The sequence below is a fragment of the Chlamydotis macqueenii genome, chromosome 5 (genome assembly GCF_036417535.1).
Source record: "Chlamydotis macqueenii isolate bChlMac1 chromosome 5, bChlMac1.mat, whole genome shotgun sequence".
NCBI lineage: Eukaryota > Metazoa > Chordata > Aves > Otidiformes > Otididae > Chlamydotis > Chlamydotis macqueenii.
Window position 1 is genome coordinate 19,733,674 of NC_141560.1, and position 21,456 is coordinate 19,755,129.

At 37.9% G+C, this 21,456-nt stretch overlaps 1 protein-coding gene across 3 annotated transcripts in view; it reads right to left on the reverse strand.

Moving 5' to 3' along the window:
- The window catches only part of TTC8 (tetratricopeptide repeat domain 8), a 42,763-nt gene extending 23,208 nt beyond the window's left edge, over positions 1–19,555 (reverse strand). The window contains exons 1-6 of one of the 3 annotated variants that reach the window (XM_086748424.1): positions 19,349–19,555; positions 10,931–10,960; positions 7,111–7,231; positions 2,545–2,608; positions 2,228–2,387; positions 1,245–1,334 (exon numbers count right to left, since the gene is read on the reverse strand). In XM_086748424.1, coding sequence (XP_086604550.1) covers positions 1,245–1,334; positions 2,228–2,387; positions 2,545–2,608; positions 7,111–7,231; positions 10,931–10,960; positions 19,349–19,462 — 579 coding nt within the window. In that variant the 5' untranslated portion in view covers positions 19,463–19,555. Of the gene's footprint in view, positions 1–1,244; positions 1,335–2,227; positions 2,388–2,544; positions 2,609–7,110; positions 7,232–10,217; positions 10,360–10,930; positions 10,961–19,348 lie in introns of those variants that run through there. The other 2 variants (XM_086748423.1, XM_086748425.1) reach the window with 2 other exon arrangements.
- Positions 19,556–21,456: the final 1,901 nt, after the last annotated feature.

Here is a 21,456-nt window from a genome sequence, read left to right on the forward strand (position 1 = left end):
AAGGATATAGCTGGACAAAAGGCCTGCAGTTTTTCCAGAATTGGAAAAGAGCTGACTCGTAATTGCCCTCAGATGATAGTTTGGAAGTCTTCCCTTATCTCGCCAGACTAGAACTTACCATATTTGATACCTACTCTTCTGTCTAGTTTGGTTAAGAGGCCAAGGGACAGAGACGTAAGGAACAAGTGAAAAACACAGTGCAATCACATAAGATTTATTCCCTTTGAAAACCACATTGAAAAGCAATGCCCTACATCAGTCTAGATCAGGTTTTAAAAAGCAAAAGAATTTGCTAATGGTTTATGAAAAATTATTAACTAAAGTTTTGGACTGGAGGAGCTAATTTCCACCAGTAGATTACTAGGTACTGCTAGTCTTCCAACAGTGTTCTCCACTACATTTCTCAAAACAGACTGAATGTATACAGGTCCTTTCAGTTCTAGGTTGCCAGCCAAATATAGCTCCTGAGTGCCTGTCTGACAGTCGTTTGATACCTTGTGCAAAATGAGTTATTGGTCTCAGCCCAACAGTTGTTTTCTGTGAACAAATTATGCACAGAAAACATCCTCAGCTATACAACCAACTGGTTGTGTTGGGGAAAGATACAACTGAAAGGCCAGACTGATAAATCATTACACAACTTTTAGGTCCCTTCCACTCAAAGCTGAAATCTGTAAATTGGGCAGATAATCTGCATAAACCTATTCTATTGGCAGATAGTCTCAGTTTCAATGGCTGTCAATCATAAGATCTTAACTGAAAATGAATAATTCTGAACAAAAAGATGAAATGTTTTTATATAAAAAGTGTTAACTCATGCTATAAAATCAAAGAGAAGAATCCAAACCATCTGAGCGTTTTTAGACCAGGATTGCTATCTATTTGTAGACAGAACTGCATTTCTGGACACTAAGGATGGTTCTGCTGTTTGTTTTCCCCTGGTTTCTTTTTTTCAGCTGCCCTTCCTTACTCCTATATGTACAGTTCAAAGTTATTTGCCAACAGAATATTTTATTCTATACAAATGTTTTCCCTAGGCTTCACTTTCAACATAACTTCTTCAGATATATTTTCAATTTCAAGTCTGGTAACCACTGTGAAAAGATAAGTAATACACTATTGTTCTTAACTTTACATCTACAACACAATGTTCATCATTGTATCCCCAATCTCATGTACAGTTACATTAGAATGATGCCAGAAAATAAGGGAAAGATATCACATTAACCAAAATAGTTACATACCTTTGCCAGTTTGGGTTTTTGAGCATATTTTGCCAAATTCAGTCGAGACAGATTTATGAAAGGACCATCTGGATTTGTTAACATTGAAGCCTGAAGGGCAGAAAGAAATTTTTAATTGGGAAAATCCCCTACATTCTTCCTGAAAATTTTCAAACTATTGGTAGCATTAAAAAAAAAAAAAAATCCAAACAAAGCATTTGTAGATGCATTGCTCTACTGTGCAGTACAGACTCTTATTGAATTTCATGTTTTCTGAAAGCCAGGAAATTGTCCTACTCCCATAGAGTCCCTGAAAAAGGTTGCATGAATTACTTTCTGGAATCAGCTTTTTCTTCCCTCTCTCCACTTTCTCTGTAATGTGCCTAAGCATGTAGCTTGGACTAACTGTTAGATGGACTGAAGGCACCTGGGACACATAACAAAAAAATCTTCAAGAAAGATTTAGGAAGCCAGTTCATACCTCTGGTAGTGAGAAGATATCACATTTTGCCAGTAATGTGATGTTAATCTGTTATTACATACTCGTGCCAGTTTCAGTTTATTAATTTTGCCAACAGAACAAACTAGTATAGTTTATTTTCCTTATCTTCTGAAGTGACAAACACTGAGAGATTAGTAATTGTTTTGTAGCATACTGAAAAACTTGGAGAAGGTTTCAACACACTTATGGTGAAATCATATTGTAGTCTTTTAATGGCCTTCAGTGAATAAAAACAAGTCTCACAGAACTTGTGAATTTCGAATTTATGTGAATTTTTGTGAACTTATGAATTTCTGTACATTTTTTATATAAAGACTATCAAAGTAACAAGAACTAACATTTTCAAACTCTACTTTGAAAACAATTTAAACAAAAAATTAATAATGCTCACATTCTTCAAATTTGAGTTTAGATGCAGCTTTTAAATCAACTACAATGCCACTGTACCAGATACAATGACAAAAAAAAGCCATCATTCTGAGAAGAGAGTCAAACAACTTACCGTTCCTAGCCTGCCATATCTCCCAGAAGCACTAGTAATTGGACGAGCTGTGAGAACTGTTCGAGGTGTTTTTATAGCTTGTTCCATGGTACTTGGTCGTCCACTTTGCGTGCTAGGTCTCACAAATCCTGTAATAGGTCTTCCCGATTGAGTTACTGGCCTGAAGACATTAACCAAATTAATACCACCACATGAGCGGTATTTATCAATAGATCATTTAACCATTTCTATCTGAAGCATTTCATTTTCAGAAGCTAAATTTAAGATTTGCTTATTTGTAACTGCTCACATTTTTAAAAAATAAAACAATCGCATACCTAACAGCTGGGCTGGGGCCTCCACTTTGGCCAGTTCCAGGGAGTTTCAAAGATGTTCCTGGTCCTATAAAATAAGAGCATTTCTCACTTCACCTTGAGATACTACACCCTTGTCCTGGGGACTTGAAAAAATGATTGTGTCTTACAATAAACTGGAAATTTCTTTGTTCGAACTGACGGGACATAGCACTAGACAAAGCAGACAAAAAACAAATACTGCACTGTACTACTGACAAATTGTCAGACTACTGCAAGAATCCTGCCACAAGAACATAGTTTTCTCACTTTCACCCTTCCCATTCTCTCCCACATCCCGCTTGGAAGGAGTGAGCAAGCTGCTCTGTGGGACTTTGCTTCCTACCAGGGTTAACCACAACAATTCTCAATAACTTCTAAGGAGCAACAGATAGCATTGAAGTAAGAAAGGTTACTGGAACAATGAGTTCATGCTAATTTGAAATGGTATATTTTCTATCTGTGACTAAAATAGCACCCAGACTTGAGTAAATAAACCAAAACCTTCAGCTACAGGACAGGTGGAGAATGATATCTCATGTCATTACATCCACGTAGGACTCCCATACACAATTTAGGGCACAGTAAAGTTCAGACTCATCCATATCCAAAGATCATAAATGAAAATACTGAATTGGCTTGAGACCAGGGGAACAGATAAAGGGTTTCCCTTTTCACATATTTCTGTTTTGACAGTGGACTATTAAGAATTACTAGTTCTTGCATGTAGATTTTCCATCACCTTCACTGACATTTGATTAGTTTTTTTAACCTCCGAAGTGAATGTCTAAGAGATGGTTTTAAAAGCTTGGTTAAAAGCAAGCAGCTGCACCTTCTAGTCTGTTCACTGCTTCTTACCATGTACAGAAAGAAATGAGATTTAAGTTGATACGGCCAGTTCTTGACAAATCACTGTTACTCATCTACTTACTTTCTAGATATTTATGAACTGCTTTTTTTCCAAATGTTTCCAAGAACTTAAGTTAAACTGATAGGTTGATAGTTTCCTTCCTTCTTATTTTCCCCAAGATAAATCTCAAGTTTGCCCTTTTCTGTAGTCTCTCTCTCCTGTCATCAAGCTCTTATTACCTCTGAGATACTACCAGTGTATTTTTTAAGCAAGGTTAGTAGACTTGTCCAGATTAATAACTTTTATTTCAATGTAAATACCTTCTAGCTTTTCTAATCCATGCTGACACCAAGCACCTCTGACTGCAATATTGCAGTAGCCACCTGACTAACAGCTGTATTTAAAGTTAAGGAATACAAAAAAAGGTATTAACCATGATCTCCTCAGTAAAACCAACTAAATATGCAAGTGATGTTAAAATAAGGACCTGAACTCAGGATTGTCTCTCTTCTGGCTGGCTGCACTTAGAATCTCTGTTGCTTATTTGCTCTTTATAGTCCTGTGAATCTTGAATTTTTCACTCCAGAACAGAAAGGGTGGACAGTCCACCCAGCAGAGTTTCGAACGTAATAACTAGGGTACTCTTCCGAAAAATGGAGGAAGTGTCTTTCAACTTTTCAGGATAGTAGACAATGAACTAGTTTTCCACTTTATGAGTCTTTTTTTTTTTTTTTTTTTTTTTTTTTACTGCTGCAATAATATAAAAAAGGTAGGACATTAAAATCCCTTTTCTGGACATATTTTTTAATAACTACGATTGTTTTGTGCTTTTGGTGTATTGGGAGAATGCTTACAGGATTTAGTTCCCTGCATCTCACCTGAGGCAACTCAGTCCTTTCTTTGAGGATCCCAACTGAACTAGCTCTGAATAGGCATCAAGAGGCCACAGCAGTGCATGTGGCCACTAACAGTGACAGAATTTAAGAGCATAACTTCAGAGTTAGCGATGACTGCAGATGAGTCCTTTAACTCCCTAGTTAATGAAATAACTGTGATTATTCATAATGCCAATTCATATGAGTTTCTGAAAAATACATTGTCAAGGTAACACTTGACAAGATTACAACCTTAGCTGATAAAACTGATGGTGTTAAGAGTCCAAAGGTAACAAACTGCAAATTTTCTGTAAAATGATGCTATAGGACATTTTTATTAATAAATAAGACTGATGGAAAATTAATACAGCAAAATTACAAAAAAAAAAAAAAACTGGTGGAAGACAGATTTAATTATATATGTGTGAAGAGGAACCACAGAAAAGTACTTGTTTTCAGTGGACCCTATACAATTAGTAATTATTTAACAATACAAGAGTGAGAGCAAAATCATTACTGAAATAGTTTAATCTGGAAACTAACGTAAGACAGATGCAAAATTAAAATAGACATGTAACTGATGGAAAAGGATTTGAACTGCTTAGTAAGCAAAGTACAGACAATACCAGCTGTAATATGGGAGGTATGACTACACGTTTTTACATTTGTAAGCTATAGTTACAGTGGGGGAGGATATTCTGGAAGACTTGCTGCACTGAAAGACCCTGAGTCAAGATCTACAATGGCAAACACACCTCGACAGCAAAAGAAAAAGCCCGCAGTCAGCAAGTATCAATTTTTACTAAATCATATGTAAAAGTGGAAGTTATCACAGAATCACAGAATTATTGAGGTTGGAAAAGACTTCTGGAGGTCATCAATCCAACCAGGCTCAAGCAGGGTCACCTAAAGCCAGTTGCCCAGGACCCTGTCTAGACAGTTTCTGAATATCTCAAAGGAGGAAGACTCCAAAGCCTCCCTGGGCAACCTGTGGCAGTTCACAGTCACTCTCACAGTCAAAAAAGCATTTCCTGATGTTCAGACAGAGCCTCCTGTGTTTCAGTTTGTGCCCACTGCTTCTGGTCATATCATTGGGCACCACTGCAAAGACTGGCTCCATTCTCTTTGCATCCTCTCTAGTGATATCTGTGCTTACCTTTTATATAAAAGTGTAACAGAAAAACACTTCAGATGTCTAAAGAAAGTAAAATCAAGTTGTAGAAGAAAAATGTATTTTCTATGTGTCAGTGGACTGCTGTCTGGTTTGGTGACTACAACTGAAAAAGCATGCAGATTAACTGGAAAGGGTTAAGAAGAGCGTTTCAAGACTCAACTCAAAAATTAAGATATAATTCAGAATAAGAAGATTGTTTAGCTTATCAAAGAAAAGATCACTGGATGACTTAATGAAAGTTTTAACTCTTTACTTTGGAAATATATCTTTGAAAATAAAGACTTCATATCAGGCATATTATGTACACAAAGAAGCAACAGCTGGAGCTATAGTTGATAATTCCCGCTAAAGATATGGCATACACTGATAAAAGCTAGCAAATTTAATAATTTACTAAAGACTGCAGGGGGTTCTTTCTCTCTGGAAAGTTCTTATACTTTCTGAAAAACTACATACTAGCTCAGGCACATCTAGTGGATTTGAAGCACAAATAGCAAAGTCTTATCTCAATGATTCAAGACTGCAGGCTACACTATCATAATAATTTTCTTTGGCTTTGAAATCTGTGACACACTACCTAGAAAGTCACCTTTTTTTTCAGTTTAAATATAGGATAAATGTATTTTTCCAGAATGCCTTATTTCTCAATAATATTCATCAAATGATTTTTCTTGGCAGATGGTCTATACCACAGGGGGTATAAAATCAAATAAAAGTCTAAACTATATTATTATGCTATTTTAAGATACATGTAATTAGATTATCATAATGTATCAACTTGAGTTTACAGGTGTTTATACATGTATAAACTTGACTGTTTATACATGACCAAGCTTGTAATGACAATTTTAAAAAATGTAATCAGACAGATATGCAATTGTCTACTTCTATCCAGATGAGAAAAGCTTTTAATGCTTCAAACATTAGATCTGGTCTATGTCCAGCTCTTTGCTTGAATTCCTAGACATGGTAGGTGGTTGAGAGCCACATGTAATAAGATGCATAAAAATCTCCATTTGGACTGTACTAAAGAAACAGAGAAAATCAGAAATACTGAAAAAAAAAGGTAGTGGAAGACCACTAATTACGGCCCACTTAGAAGGCAACTGACAAAGCTGAAAAGAGCTGCATACAAGAAACAATGACAGAGTGGAAGAAATGCCCTGTGAAGGAAGAGGGGGAAAAGTAAAGAAAAGTAGTAGAGAAAACATCAGTTCAGAACATTTTTGCGGGACATGATACAAAAAGGTGATGTCAGATTTGGCCAGATTGTTGCCTACAGTACAGGCGTATGGATGAGATTCACAGTACATCAAGGGCATATATTTTTCTCGAGATTTCCACAGTGCCTAAAGATGCCAGAAAGGAGTAAAATAAATCAATGCACTGATGAGTACAGTACAGAGAGGTAGAAGAAAAGCTGACAAAACACTGTTTGTCTGAACCCCTCTCTGGGGCCTAAGCACTACATCAAGATCGTGTGATGTATCTCAACATGGCCATGCAACTATAGAACAATCTAAAACTCATCTTGTAGCAACAGCTAAAAGCCGTATCAGGTCACTTCAGTATGTACTATTTCATGCTAGATGACAATCCTGACCAAAAGAGCTCTTGTTGCTTCAATGTGCTTAAGTAAAAGTTGTTCTTACGTGCGACTTGAGCAATGGCATTTTCATCTAGCATCATCTCTGCGATTCCTTCTTCATCCACATCGATTTCATCCACATACACCATTTCTGTCAAAGCTCGTGTTTTCAGGCTCCATGCAGCCTGAATAAGGATAAAGTAAAAGTAAAATATCTTCAAGACACCAAGTAAATAATCCAATCAGCAATTTTGCCATTTTTTATTATTATTCCCTTCACAGTTTTAATAGGCTTGAATAAGGTATTGACTTAAACAGCTGGATATATCCATCTGATGCCTGATGGAGATGGAAAGGGGACCAAGACTTTAGATAACTCTTTCAGAGTGGAACAGCTATAGTCACTGAGTTTGAAGGACAGAATTTCACGCCTCATTAAAAGTTATGACTAATTTAGGTCACAGACAACTCTCAGATCTTGTGCTTTTGAAAAAATCCCCAGCTACCAGTGCCATTCAAAACCCACTGCTGACAGAGACATTTAAACTGGGATGGGAGAGGAAGGTAAGTAAACCACTGTAATGCAAGGAGAAAAAAAAAATCTTTTAACCAGCAGTTAAAGATACAATACATTACTATCCACAAGTAACAATCTTTAGAAAGAAAATCTAAAACTCCTTTGTTCAAAGCATCAGCTGTAAAAAATGTTAAAATGTATAGATTAAGCTTGTCAGATTGTGAGATTACTGGAGTACTTGTTAGTGAACTGAACTGACAAATTATTACATTAAATGTCTTGGAGGATTATACAAGCAGTGTGGAAAGGCAAGCATACTAGCCTATGTGACAAGCTTTGTGTAGACTGTAGAGACACCAAATAAACGGGGAAAAGAAAAACCAGTGGCAGCCATACAGAAGTACCAACAAAATAAGTGCATATCCAACCCCTTTGATAACTTCATATGCTTGTAATGTACTCATAGAGTTGGCATGATAAAGGGAGCGACAAGATCAATCCCTGATCTTCTTTCAGACATTGAACAGATCATCACAATTTTCCAGAGTAAAAATCACTGCCAAAACAATTAGATTTGTTTCTTTTCTGACATGGGGTACAGCAGTCTGGCGGAAAAGCATGTTTAATATTTACTAAGGAGACATTTTAAATAGAAACAGACAGATGCTACTTTAATAGAACTAAAGGTCAAACACATTGAAATATTTGCTCTTTAAATAAGAGGTAAAAAAAGATTTGGACCTCAGGTGTATTTAATAATTTAAGTAATCATTTAATGGGACACTTCTCTTTCATCATGTCTCAGACCATCCCTTCCTCTACACTTCCCTCCTATTTCTATGCGACTTTATAACTGTCTATCAAAGAGAAAATATATCTAAAAATGTTGAAATATTTAACTCTCCTTTTGAAAAGTGCTGCCTTCCAAGCAGAAGTAAAGGAGAGATTTAGTCAGCCAGTTCAACTACAATTAGAAACTTCTGTTCAAGTACAAAGAGAAAGAAATGGGCCAAGATGATTTGAATGTAGGCCAGATAGACATAATCCAGATCTGCTTTATTATCTTCTAGTTTCTTCTTATGTAGTAGGGTGACAACCTTTAATTAGTATTGAGATGTGCAGTTAGATATTCAACACCCCTAACTGTTTCTCATTATTCTATAGAAGTATTCAGTTTGTTGAATTTTTAACACCTTGACAGTACTCTGCTTTTTTCACAGACATATATGTCCGAAGTCAACATAACCATGTCTATATTTGGAATATGCTGAAATTAGAGCTCTCAATATAGTCAAACACAGGCTAATTTCCTAGCAGAGATAAGAAAAGCTGCCCATAGTAATGATCTTTTCCTGGGAATTGAAAGTAGCAACTTCTCTACACTAATTGCTAAAACTGAGGCCAGTTCTTAACATAGACATAAGTATATAATTGTGATTTTCCCATAACAAACATGCGATAATGTGTTTTTAAAAGCAACATGTCTCTTTGTCATCATTGGACAAACACCTGTCATAAAAACCATATTCCTTAGGCTGCTCTTCCAGTCTTAAGCTCCAAGCCCGAGGCTTTACAACTAACAAAAAATTCAAATATCGCGTATTATTCCATAATAAAACATCAGTCTGTAGATTAGAGCATTGCCTGCAGCAATGTTTGTTACAGAACTTCTGATCAAAACAGCAAAAGAGAGAAAAATGTCAGATTGGCTACTTAAACTATAGAAAGATGACCGTCACCTTGGGAGGCAAGAAGACATTAAAAGTTCCTAAATACTAGTCACAAGACCCATAGGAAACAAAAGTATAATTTCTAAGCATGCATAGTTATGCTGAATATATGAAAAATCAAGATGTAGGAAAAGGAATCAGAAATGCATACTGACACACAAATACAAAGGGAGATGTAGGAAAAAGATCTTTTTTTCAAAATAATTAAATGAAATCTCTAACATTCTTTTCATTCATAAAAAATTTTCCACTTACTCATAAAAAGTGACATACGACTTTATTTGAATTACAGCATATGGCTACTGTCTCACTTTTTAAAAGAAAACCCGAGATGCAAAGTTCTCTGTTAAAACAGACCCTCCCCAACATTTTTTTTTTTCCTCAAAAAGTAAAGGTGTCTTTTATCACGAGATGTAAAACTTATGCAAGGTTCAAAGCTTTTCTTAACAGCTCAGTAATTTCAACTTTTTCTGACTTTCTATAAAGAATTTCCACCAGTAGTCCTGGTATTTCCTATAGCTACTTTATCCTTGTATGAAGCCTACTTTCTGCATTGCAGTTTTCAGTTACCCAGAAAAATTTTAATAACTCTGTTCATAAGAAAGTAGTTTTAGTAATTTACCATAGTACAATGCATAAATTTTTCACCCAGAGAACATCTGTAGGGGTTTAATCTGAAATGCAGAAGAACTTCAGCTGAAAAACTTCAATTAAAATTAATAAGAGCAGCACAAAACTGTCACTGAATCAAGTATCTTCCTCCTGTCTGAAGTCCAAAAATCCAATTAAAAACCCATAAATTTAAAGTCTAAATGTATTTTCTGAATCTGGTAACACACATTTAGGTTTAATTCTCCAATAATACTTTCCATTATCATAAATTTTATTCTGTACACAATGAAAACCCCAGAACACAACAACTACCTTGTGAAGCGTAATCTTTAAAGTCAAGAAGATATCTGGCAGTATTTCACTGAAACCATTTTGTATGCAAACAACTTGCATGACTTCACTGGAATGTAATTGGAGACTTGTAAAATATGTTATTGAGTTGTATTTAAAGACGTAATTTCACATTGCATTTGATCTCTAATCTCTGTCCGCTAATGTGGACAGAGCAAAAACTAATCAGTTACTCTCAGTCTTCCACCACTTATGCAAAGCATCACCATGCAGCTTCAGGACTACCAGACTCTACACAAGGCAGGCAGTGAGAATGAGCTGGAGGAGCAGGACAGGCATGGGTAACAGCCCACCATTACACCACATTAAATGAAACTTGAAAGTGAGCCCTAAAAGCATAAACATTGTTCTGTCTGTGAAAGACACATTGGCTTTTTCCTAATCTCAACAGTAGATGAAGGTCATTCAGTTCAAGGTAAATTCAATATAGCTTTTACAAGGCACGAAGCTTTTGAACTGCCAAATAAACCTATAGGAAACACATGAGAGAAAAAAAACTCCTATCAAATATAAAAGTTGCCTATTTAAAATACTCCTTATCAAAGGTACTGCCTTACCAATGACGAAAAATAAATTCATGCCATTAAGGATTGAACAACAAAACATTATTCAGTGTACCAGAAATTCTTCTTAACGATTGTATCTAATAATTGTATTCATGAAAAGAATTTTACCTGAAACACGGTGTACTCAGAATCAGGTTGCTGAAAAGGTAAGAAATAGAAACTGAGGAATGGAAATGCAAAACAATAAAATGAACAACAAAAAATAGAATTATACTCTGTGACCAGCTCATTTTGCACAAACATTTTCTCTCTGACACGTATATCCAAAGTTCCATTTTGCGACATTATCTCAACTTACATGCATTATGGAGCTAATCAATGTTTTATACAATGAAAGCAGATTTGCAGTAAGTACATTTTCCAGGTATCTTTTGCCTTCTTGCTTCTGCTGGATCATGTTGGTCAAATCTTAGATTAATACAGAATTATTAAACCGAAAAATGGTACATCAAAAAAAGAAAATAAAAACTTGGAAGATGTAAGCAAATCTCTCAAAAGTTAACCAGATTATTAAGCCATGGGCTTTAGAATGCCATGTAATAAAATCCATCTTTGTGCATTTTTGTGAGCTGCTGATGGTGATTACAGTGACATCACTGAAGTACATACAAAAAAATTTTTGCACATATTGAATTTTTTTTGTGTTTTTGTGATGGAAAGGATGCATTTATTGTATTCTGGACAGTAATGCTGTAAGTGGAACAAATGTCAAACTAATGGCTTACTGCACCATCCAATAAACAAAATGAAAAATACCAGATGAAGTTTACTACAAGCCAAAAAGGAGGAACTTGCATCTGCTTGAAAACTTGAGGTAAAAGGGAGTAAATACTAACAATAGGAAATGTAAGTTTATAATAATTTATTGTGTAATTATAATGTTTATATAATATTTAAACTATCCTTCAGGGCTTCTGCTGCATCCTTCCAGGGACTGGAGAGGAATTTTTCCTCTCTAATGTATTACTTAGCTTTAGGGGGAAAGACAAGGAAGGTGGGAGAGTCAGACAATTTCTGCTCCTACAGGCAGCAGAAAATGTCTTACATGTCTGGCCTTGTGTAAATCTATCACAGTTAAGCCAGCTATACTAGATTCAATACGGAACCTTAGAGTAATTCCACCTAGAAAGGAACTTCAGGTCTCTAGTCCAAAGCCCTGCTGAAAGCAATATCAGTTATGAGAGGTCAGGTGAAGTTGCTCAGAGCTTTGTCCAGTTAGGTCTTGAAAAATTCCAAGGATGGAGACTGCACAATCCCTCTGTGCAACCTGTTCCACTGCCTGACTATCCTTACGGAGAAATGTTTTTCCTTATATCAAGCCAAAGCCTCCTGCATTTCAGTTTATGTTTGCTGTCTCTCACTCCATGCACCACTGTGAGAGGCCTAGCTCCAGGTTCTTGATAACCTCCTCGTACGTATTAGAAGGCTGCTATCAGATCTCACCAGTGTCTTCTCCAAGCAGCAGCACTACCCAGCGAGCTGTTAGCTTCCTTTGCAGCCAGGGCATACTGCTGGCTCATGTTTTACCAAGAGAATGGCAAGGTCAAGCTCACTCTTTTCCTCTGTAGTATGAGATATGGTCTGCTTCTTTCAATTTGAGCATTTCTACTCAGTAGATTTCATGATAGCAGGGACCTGGAAGACTGGTGATGCTCTTGCATCTTCCTTCCTTAGAGTACTGGAATTTCTGTGGCCTTTTAAGGATCATATTTGGAACCACAAACTTGTTCACTGGTGTTAGAATGCATAACACAGCTTACAAAGTGAGCATTCTGTGGAACTAAACATTAATTGAGGGATTAATCTCAGCTGCCTGTGATGTACCTAGGCTTGACTACGCCACTGAAATTGCCTTTATATTTTAGATGTATGATTAAATGAACTCTGAGTTCTTTTAAGATGTTGTTTTATGTATACTATTAATCTTTTAAAAAATAAACTGTTCTAGTTTTCTAAGTAACAAAGAAAAAGACATTGAGATATTTCAGCTTGCATTTTATTCACCTCATTGTGTTCGAGCACATACGGTGTACTAGAAAATGGTTTAAGAGCGGTAGGTGATCTTCCATACCATATGTGCTACAGTAACTAATGAGGACAAGGTTAGGAATGGTATGTCAACATTAACTCAAAAATGCCTTGATGTTACAGACGTGTTTCTTACTTTACGCACTGTTCATTAGTTTAAAAAATAATTTAAAAGTAAAACACATTTGCTTATGTAGAAGCATTCATACTACTACAAAATTCAGAAATTACATCCCTCATCACTTCACAAAAAAGTAGAGTTGATCACTAATACCTACTAAAAACATCGCTCTCTCATAATGGTAGGTGGTAGTATCAATTGTTCATATATATGAACTGAATATATTGTTTCAGTTTTTGACAAGAAATAGCTTAAGATTTTAAATAACTCCCAAGCTCCCATTAAACACAAATCTGGAACAACAAAAACTAACATTAACACGTAATATACTTTAACATGGGTGGATCCTGCAGTTGCTACTCATGCAAGTAATCCACTGGAACTAGATTCCAAACAAAGATTTCTTTGAGAGGATTAACAAATAGCATTGTCCTGTAAGCTTGTATCTCAAAACAAAAGGTGAAATTTATTCTTCATTTACACATATAAAGCTCCTTTTAAATTAATAAAATTGTAAAAGCAATGTAGGAAGGATTTAACTCAGATTTCTACATCCACTGAGGGTATTTTAAAATTAGAGTTAATGTGTAAAGTCAGTTTATTTAAACAGCAAAAATAGTTAGAAAAATTAAGTCTTACGATGTTTATAGCCTAGAAAAGGGAATGGAATAAGATCACATACCTTATATTATAATAAAGCTCCATTTTACAATTAATTTCAGATGAGTATGACTTAATACATGCAGAACATTAAAATCAGTATATTCAGAAAATGCTCCTCAAATGATTAAAAGCAGAAATACAGAAAAAACATTACTCAGGAATAATGACTTCACTGTATGTGTCATTAATTTTTATGCATAAATTTAATAATTACAGTCTCTTGAACCAGTAACTGATTTCAGTTGAAGATGTTCCATGAACATAAACTTTATTATGACCTTACAAAAACCAGCATACAAGTAATAGTAGCTGAAAGTTCACCATGGGAGAAGAAAGGACAGATAAACAAAAGCAAATACTCATAGTAGATCATTAATCAAGTTAAATGCAGGACAATCACTGTATGTCTATTAATCACATTAGGCAATTTTTTAAAAATTATTGTTGAGCTACAGCAAGCCTCAGAGGTTGGTGCTGGTTATTGCCTTGAATCTGACATATGGAACACAAAGAAGAGTAATCAGATTAGGTAACTAATCAGGATGATCAACAGAGACAGCCCTGGATTGTATTTCCTCTAGGTCATGCTATTACTATACACATAGAAGACAATGCCTGTTTGCTAACAATAGGAAATAATTAAACTGAACATCAGTGCTTTATGTGTTTGTATGTCCAAATGCTAGTCATAGAAAATACAGCTTTTATCTATCCTGAGAGAAGATTGTCAGCATAGAAGTAAATACCATCAATAAAATTTATATTCCTAATTCTTAAATGAAGAAATGCACAGGATATTATATAGAAAAAAAATATTTCAATCTTCCATAAAATCTAAATCAGTAGCAGCTAATTATTATTCTATGAAAATATTCAGCACATTTTATTCATTAAGAACTCTTCAGGAAAACATAATTTATTTTAAAATGTTTTTATTTCATTGATGTGTTCTTTAAGAATTTAAGTTTATAAAGGCATAGCACTTGATACTGCTACATAAGAAAATTCCTGATTCGTGCCCAGTTGGCTAAAAGGTCAACATCGTACCTTAAATACCTCCTAGGGCTTACTGCATCTGGTGATAGAGGTCAAAAAGCTTTCTACACCAAATAAGATAGCTTCTAAATTTATGTACATGCAACTATTGACTGGATCATCAGTAAACCTATTTTTGAGACCTTCAAATCATCTTTTACCATATTCTTAAAAAAGAACTTCAACATCATTACACTGGCAACAAAAATATATTCTGAACACTAAGCTATATTTACAGGGAGTGGTAAATTAAGAGATGTAACAAGATGATACTGGTCAAGAAAATTTCTTATTACAATTACAAGTGTGATTGGCAAAAACGCCTACTTCTAAGGCTACTGCAGAAAGCTGATTTCAGCTGCCCATAGTTCTGTGACAGTATTGCGGATGCAATGGAGCAGACCACCTGACAGCTGAGAAATATGGACAAGCTTTCAGACAAGGAAGGTCATCTCTTTCAGGCATGAAAACACTCTCAGATTATGCACTGTTAGTCTCTTCCTTTTCTTACTTATTGTTACATTATATGTCTTAGAAGGGAGAAGGCTAGTTGCCTGAGCAGGAAAAAGTTCTGACCTGTAACAGTCACAGTTTAACTCAACCATTCCTAGGCATCTCTAAAGGATACCATCTCCTGTGGCTTGGTTTGTATCAAATCCTCATGCACGCTGTTCAAAGAAGTGAATGACAGAGGCTACTGTTCTTTTAAGATCCTTCTTTCCCCGGTTGCAGAGGTCGGGAGGTACATGCTTATCAGAATATGGGACAAGAGGACGAGAACAGATGGCATGGTGATTACAGCAGTGGAGTATTCCCTAGTGCTGCACAGCAGCTCACTTAATCCAAACTTTCTATAACTGTTGTCATTTGTTTGTTTGCATTCCTGGTGCCCAACATTACTTTTCTTGGCTCTGATTTGCAGAAGTGCTCCTATTAAGGGTTTGACCATTAAATGTTTTAAAATTGCTATGTGTTTTTTAAGCGTAATAAACCACACGTACTGAGTTAGGTACCAAAAATGATACATACTTTATTTTAGATATTTCTCCATGTTATACTAAAATAATACTAATGTAATTAATATAGATGGAAGATGACCATTTTCTGGTGAAGTTCAATCAAAATATTTAGGAACTACTAATTTAATTAACACACCATCTTCAAAAGTAACACAGACTTCAGGAATCAACAGTCAATCTGCCTGAGAATGCTCTTGGATTCCTAATTAACTTTAAAAAAAAATGTAATCTTAGATCACTTTTCTAGTATTCGCAACTGCAGCAATTTAACTGATATGCTGCCATTAGAATAAACACAGAATAATATAAAATAGTATTAGACCAGGGAAGCCAGGAGAACCAAGTAAGGTATCTCACTTACTTGAGTGCTAATTATCTCAGTGTTCAGACTTGGAGTTTAGTATCCTTCAAAGGCTTTATAAAACTAACAGTTCTACTAAATGCAAAGTATACATGCTGCAATGCATAAACACGACTTGCTTTTTCATTCTGTTGTATTAAGTAGGTTCAAAACAGTTTGTAAGGTTTCAGCTATATGAAAAACACATTACTGAGGCACGTTACCATTTCCTTTACTCTCTATGCCTTAAGTCGAGCAGGGCAAACATGACAGATCAGCACCTGAAAGCAGCAAGTGTTAGAAAGTAATGAGCTGACAGTGCAACAGCATAGCTAGAGAAAAGACCTGCAAGGCTTTACAAACGAGAAGCAGAAAAATAAAATACAGGCTTACTTGGACAGATAACGAGTAATATTAAGATTCTGCACTGACTACAATAAAAAGTGTAAAATCTAAAATATCATGAGCACAGTTGCCTGAAGAACAGAAATGCCATTCCATGTTAACTCTGCCATGAATGTTAAAGCTATATTTTAATGAGATAATTAAAAAATGTTTTACTTCAACAGATTGCAAGTGTAAGATTTTGTATATTGAGTTAGTTTGAGTTTGGTTCAAGTTGCACTCTTGAAAGTTATTTAACTGATATTTGGGTTTCTCCAACCTGCTGTACCAAAATAAATAGATGGTATAAATAATGCTACACCTTCCTCTGTCAGGAGCTGTGCTCTTCGTGTGGACTAACAGAGACAAATGATGGAAGAAAGCTGTGCAGCCATTACATTATACACCATGAAGTACCGGATACTCCACGATCCTTCTGAAGAAACATGCTGAATTGTCACTTAACCACCTCTCCATTTATTTTATTTTTTAAAAAGTCTCTAAACTGTTTCTCCACTTACACAAAGTACTTATATAGAGTAAAATCCACTTGCTGGTGTCCGCAAACCTGTGATGTGCTTTACTCAAACATTGCTCTATGAAATGAGAGAATCTCTCTTCAGAGAAAGACTGACACATCATTCCATGCACTTTTAAAATGCTAACGAGGAAAAAGTATATTGTCCAGGCTAAAGTAGATATATTTTAAAATATTGTTAGAAGTCATTAATTCCTGCTTAAAAAGAGCTCTTAATAAGGATTCCTCAAGAAGATTATATGGAGCAAGAATCAAACTAACCATATTTCAAGTTTGCCTCTTCAGAGAGCAAAGGTATTTCTCTTTGATCTAAACTTTCAGGTAGGTTTGAAATATGCTGCTGCTGAAGAGTATCCTTTTCACACAAAACTGTGAACAGGAATATAGTTCTGAAACAAACATACTGAAGTCACAAAGTCCAGTCCTTTGCAAGCAACCATGACCAACCATCAGTTTCAAAACACTGATGAAATTTGACCTTATAATTTGGAGACTTCATATAGGACCTCTTCTAAGAGCTTGTGATTTGATGTAGTATAGACACCATTCATATCCCCATCCTCCACTGTTTCTCAAAGCATAATTATCTTAAACGTTTTCACTCTTTCTTTCTTACAGATGAAGCTTACAGGCTGGTGTGATAATTTCAAAGACTAAGTGGTTTGTCTCAACTTTAGTATTCGGAAAAGCTCGTATTACTAGTATGCAAGGTCCTGGTTCTCCAAGGAGAATGTGTAGCTTTATTTAAACAAAAACAATTTAATATACTTCAATGTTTGTAGCATGTGTGATCAATATTTGGAAAAAAGAAGGAAAACGAAATGGGATCTACATCCTCTCATTGTTTTTCTGTTATTTTCCTCGTAACCATTTTCCAAGCATTGTACACCTTCTATTCCCTACCTGGCTTCTGTCAGTTGTAGATGTCTTCAAGAAGTTTCCCAGCAAGGAAAAAGCCCAGCAAAACTTTGGAGTTGCCAGGTGTAACAAAACAATTTTAAACCTGAGCTTTAAAATGGTAGAAATGCAACTGCCTTTATATTTCCATGTTGAAATCAGAGATTGGAAAATGTTTTACTAATTTAAAAATTTATACATTCGTATCAACAGAAGCACTATGATCTTTACGACTGTTACTGTTATTACCTGTACTGTCTCAAGAGTTTCTATCACGAATCAAGTGCTGTACTTCCATACACAAAGACTACATTTAACAAGACCCAATAATGTACACACACACAAATGATACAGGACTTGCACAGAACTAATACTCAATCCTATTTAGTGTTCATGACCAATTTTCTTGGAATGTGTTCTCTGCTAAAATTTTTTCTGCTGATAGCTCCTTGTTGGTGCCTTACAGTATAGAACATAAACAAAAGCATATTTTAACTATATATCCTAAACCAGTTTAAACAATTACTGTGCTTTACATTTATGCAACTGTGTGACTGAGTAGCTTTCTTTAAAGACTTTTCCTCTGTGATGAAAAGAACTGCCTTCAAGATTCTTAAAAAATGTAACTTATAGGATTCTTTCAGAGACTTACTAATTTAATGTAAAGTATTTATTTGGAAAACTGTAATTGACATCATATGGCCGTAAAAATGTTTACATGCATATAAATATTAACCCAGAAAAAACATTCTCAAATCCTTCCTTCTTACAAGAGAATGAGAAAATATGAAAATATTGAAAAGCACATGCCTAACATTTGCAGAGACTTTGCAGCTGGAGAAAGAGCAAAGAGAGAGGAACTGAAATGCCTTCTGTCTCATGGCAATGCTTGTACTTAAGCTGAGCTAAAACGGGTGTCACTTCACCTTATGAGGTTTAGTCCGTACAGTGACTGTGGTATCGAACATCTGTGTAAGAAGATAACAGTAACATTCTTCACCAGATCTGATTTTTAGTCTTGGCTTTTCATCCTTTTACTCCGCAAAATCTTGAGCGAGTTCATACCCGTGCTGTGGGGAGCCCTGGGACCCCGCCGGGGTTTCATCCCCAGCAGCACAATGTACCGGATGCACCACTCCCGTCTCCTCACTCGCTTGGGGCTTGGGCAGGAGGGGTGCCACCAGGCCGTGTTTGAGGAGAAGCCGGCAGCCCCGCGCCCACCGCCTTCCATTTCGGGAGCGATTTAGGGAGCTCGATGAGGAAGCGCTGCCCGGCCCTCCTCCCGCCCCTCCTCGCGGAGCACGGCGCGGCCCAGCCCTCCCCGGCCCGCTAACGGAGAGGGTCACTCCGGGCCTCTCCGCGGCTGCAACAGGTAGCGAGGGAGCCCTGTCGGGCGGCCGGCCCGCTGAGGAAGCGGGGACGCGGCCCGCTGCCGACCGACACCACCACCTCCCGGCCCGGCCAGCCGGCGCCCCCGGCCTCCCGGCCCGGCCCCCGCTACCTGCTCGCCGGGCGGCCTCTCCAGCAGCTGCGAGCAGAGATCCGAGCACTCCCGGAACTTCCTCCGCCTGAAGTAGCTCCAGGCCTGGAACAGCGGCTCCAGCTCCAGCCCCATCCCGCCGGCGGGACTGCCGCAGCCGCTCCGGCGGGGCCGCAGTGCTTCCCGGCCCGCCGCCTGGCACAGCGGGGCCCGGCGCGGAGCGCGGGCGGCCGAGCTGTGCCGCGGAAACGGCAGAGCCCCGCCTCGGCCTGGCGGGGCCTGCGCGCCGCGCCGGGAGGCCTCGGGCGAGGCGGGCGAACGAGCGGCCTCGGGGGGATTGTGCGGCCGGTCCCAGCGAGCCCAGGGCGGGCCGAGCCCCTCCCTGCAAGAGCCTCTCGAAGGCCGGTACATTGATGACCGAAAACAGAGTTCGAGATACTGTTCGATATTGAGAACAGTAGATTTCAAATAACCCCACTATTTTTAACCGTGTCCTATTATTTGCTGCCGTATTATCAAGAGCCATTTCGACTTGGAATATATGCCTAAACAAGAATACAGTCCTTTGATCCTTATTTGGGTGAAAAGGCCTTTAGAGCCATGGGAGTTCTGCTTGAGAAGAGTACAGATGGCTGTGAACAGTGCTGTCTTCAGTCTTGCAGACTCCATGGGTTCCTTTAGTTCATTAGTTCTTGCAGAGAAATTATAAAACCGAGATATTTAGAGATTAAAAAAAGCTGGAGTACAACTACTCTTACTTTGTATGTATTGTAAGATGCTGATTGCAACCTTTAGCCCAAGTAAAAGAAAGAAAGATGTAATGTGGAAGTCACTGGTAGATGAACACTAACATGACAGGTAAAATCATGTCATTGGCATTTTAACAAATCATTCTGGTTTTATTGCTTCTGTCTCACCTAAACTATCAGTTTGTCCAAGATGCGTGAAATGGATATCCAGGCTAGCAAGACCAATGTGAGTTGGAAAGGATGAGGAATCAGAAGTACCAGTCCCAGGACTATGGGTTATTCTATATGCAGGAGTAAGTGGCTTGAACTGAACTAGCAGCTCTAGATGGCAGGGTTTTGGTTGTCCCGTGGAGAGTGCACAAGTGTATTGGGTTTGTGTGGCAAGGTTTTGGTAGCAGGGGTCTACAGGGGTGGCTTTTGTGAGAAGTTGCTAGAAGGTTCCCCTGTGTTCAGCAGAGCCAATACCAGCTGGCTCCAGGATGGACCTGCCACCAGCCAAGGCTGAGCCCATCACCGATGGTGGTAGCGCCTCTCTGATAACACATTTAAGAAGGGGGGGAAAACTGCTGCGCAACAGCAACTGCAGCTGGAGAGAGGAGTGAGAATATGTACGAGAAACAACTCTGCAGACACCAAGGTTAGTGAAGAAAGAGGGGGAGGAGGAGGTGCTCCAGGCGCTGGAGCAGAGGTTCTCCTGCAGCCTGTGGTGCAGCCCATGGTGAGGCAGGTTGTCCTCCTGCAGCCCATGAAGGCCCATGGAGGAGCAGAGATCCACCTGCAGCCTGTGGAGGACTCCATGCCAGAGCAGGCTCCTGGCAGAACCTGTGACCTCATGGGGAGAGGAGCCCATGAGGGTCCTGGCAGGACTTGTGACTTCACAGGGCACCCACGCTGGAGCAGTCTGTGAACTGCAGCTCATGGGAAGGACCCATGTTGGAGAAATTAATGGAGGACTGTCTCCCATGGGAGCAGAGGAAGAGTGTGAGGAGTCCTTCCCCCAGGGAGGATGGAGCGGCAGAGACAATGTGCGATGAACTGACCACAACCCCCATTCAACATCCCCCTGTGCTGCTAGGGGGAAGGAGGTAGAGAAATCAGGAGTGAAGTTGAGCCCAGGAAGAAGGGAAATGTGAGGGGAAAGTTTTATTGCTTATTTTCCTACTCTGATTTGATTGGTAATAAACTAATTTCCCCAAGTCCAGCCTGTTTTGCCTGTAATGGTAATTGCTGAATGATCTCTCCCTGTCCTTATCTCAACCCATGAGCCTTTAATTATATTTTCTCTCCCCTGTCCAATTAAGGATGGGGAGTGATAGAGCGCTTTTGGTGGGCTTCTGGTGTCCAGCCAGGGTCAACCCACCACAACAGGGAAAAAGCAAC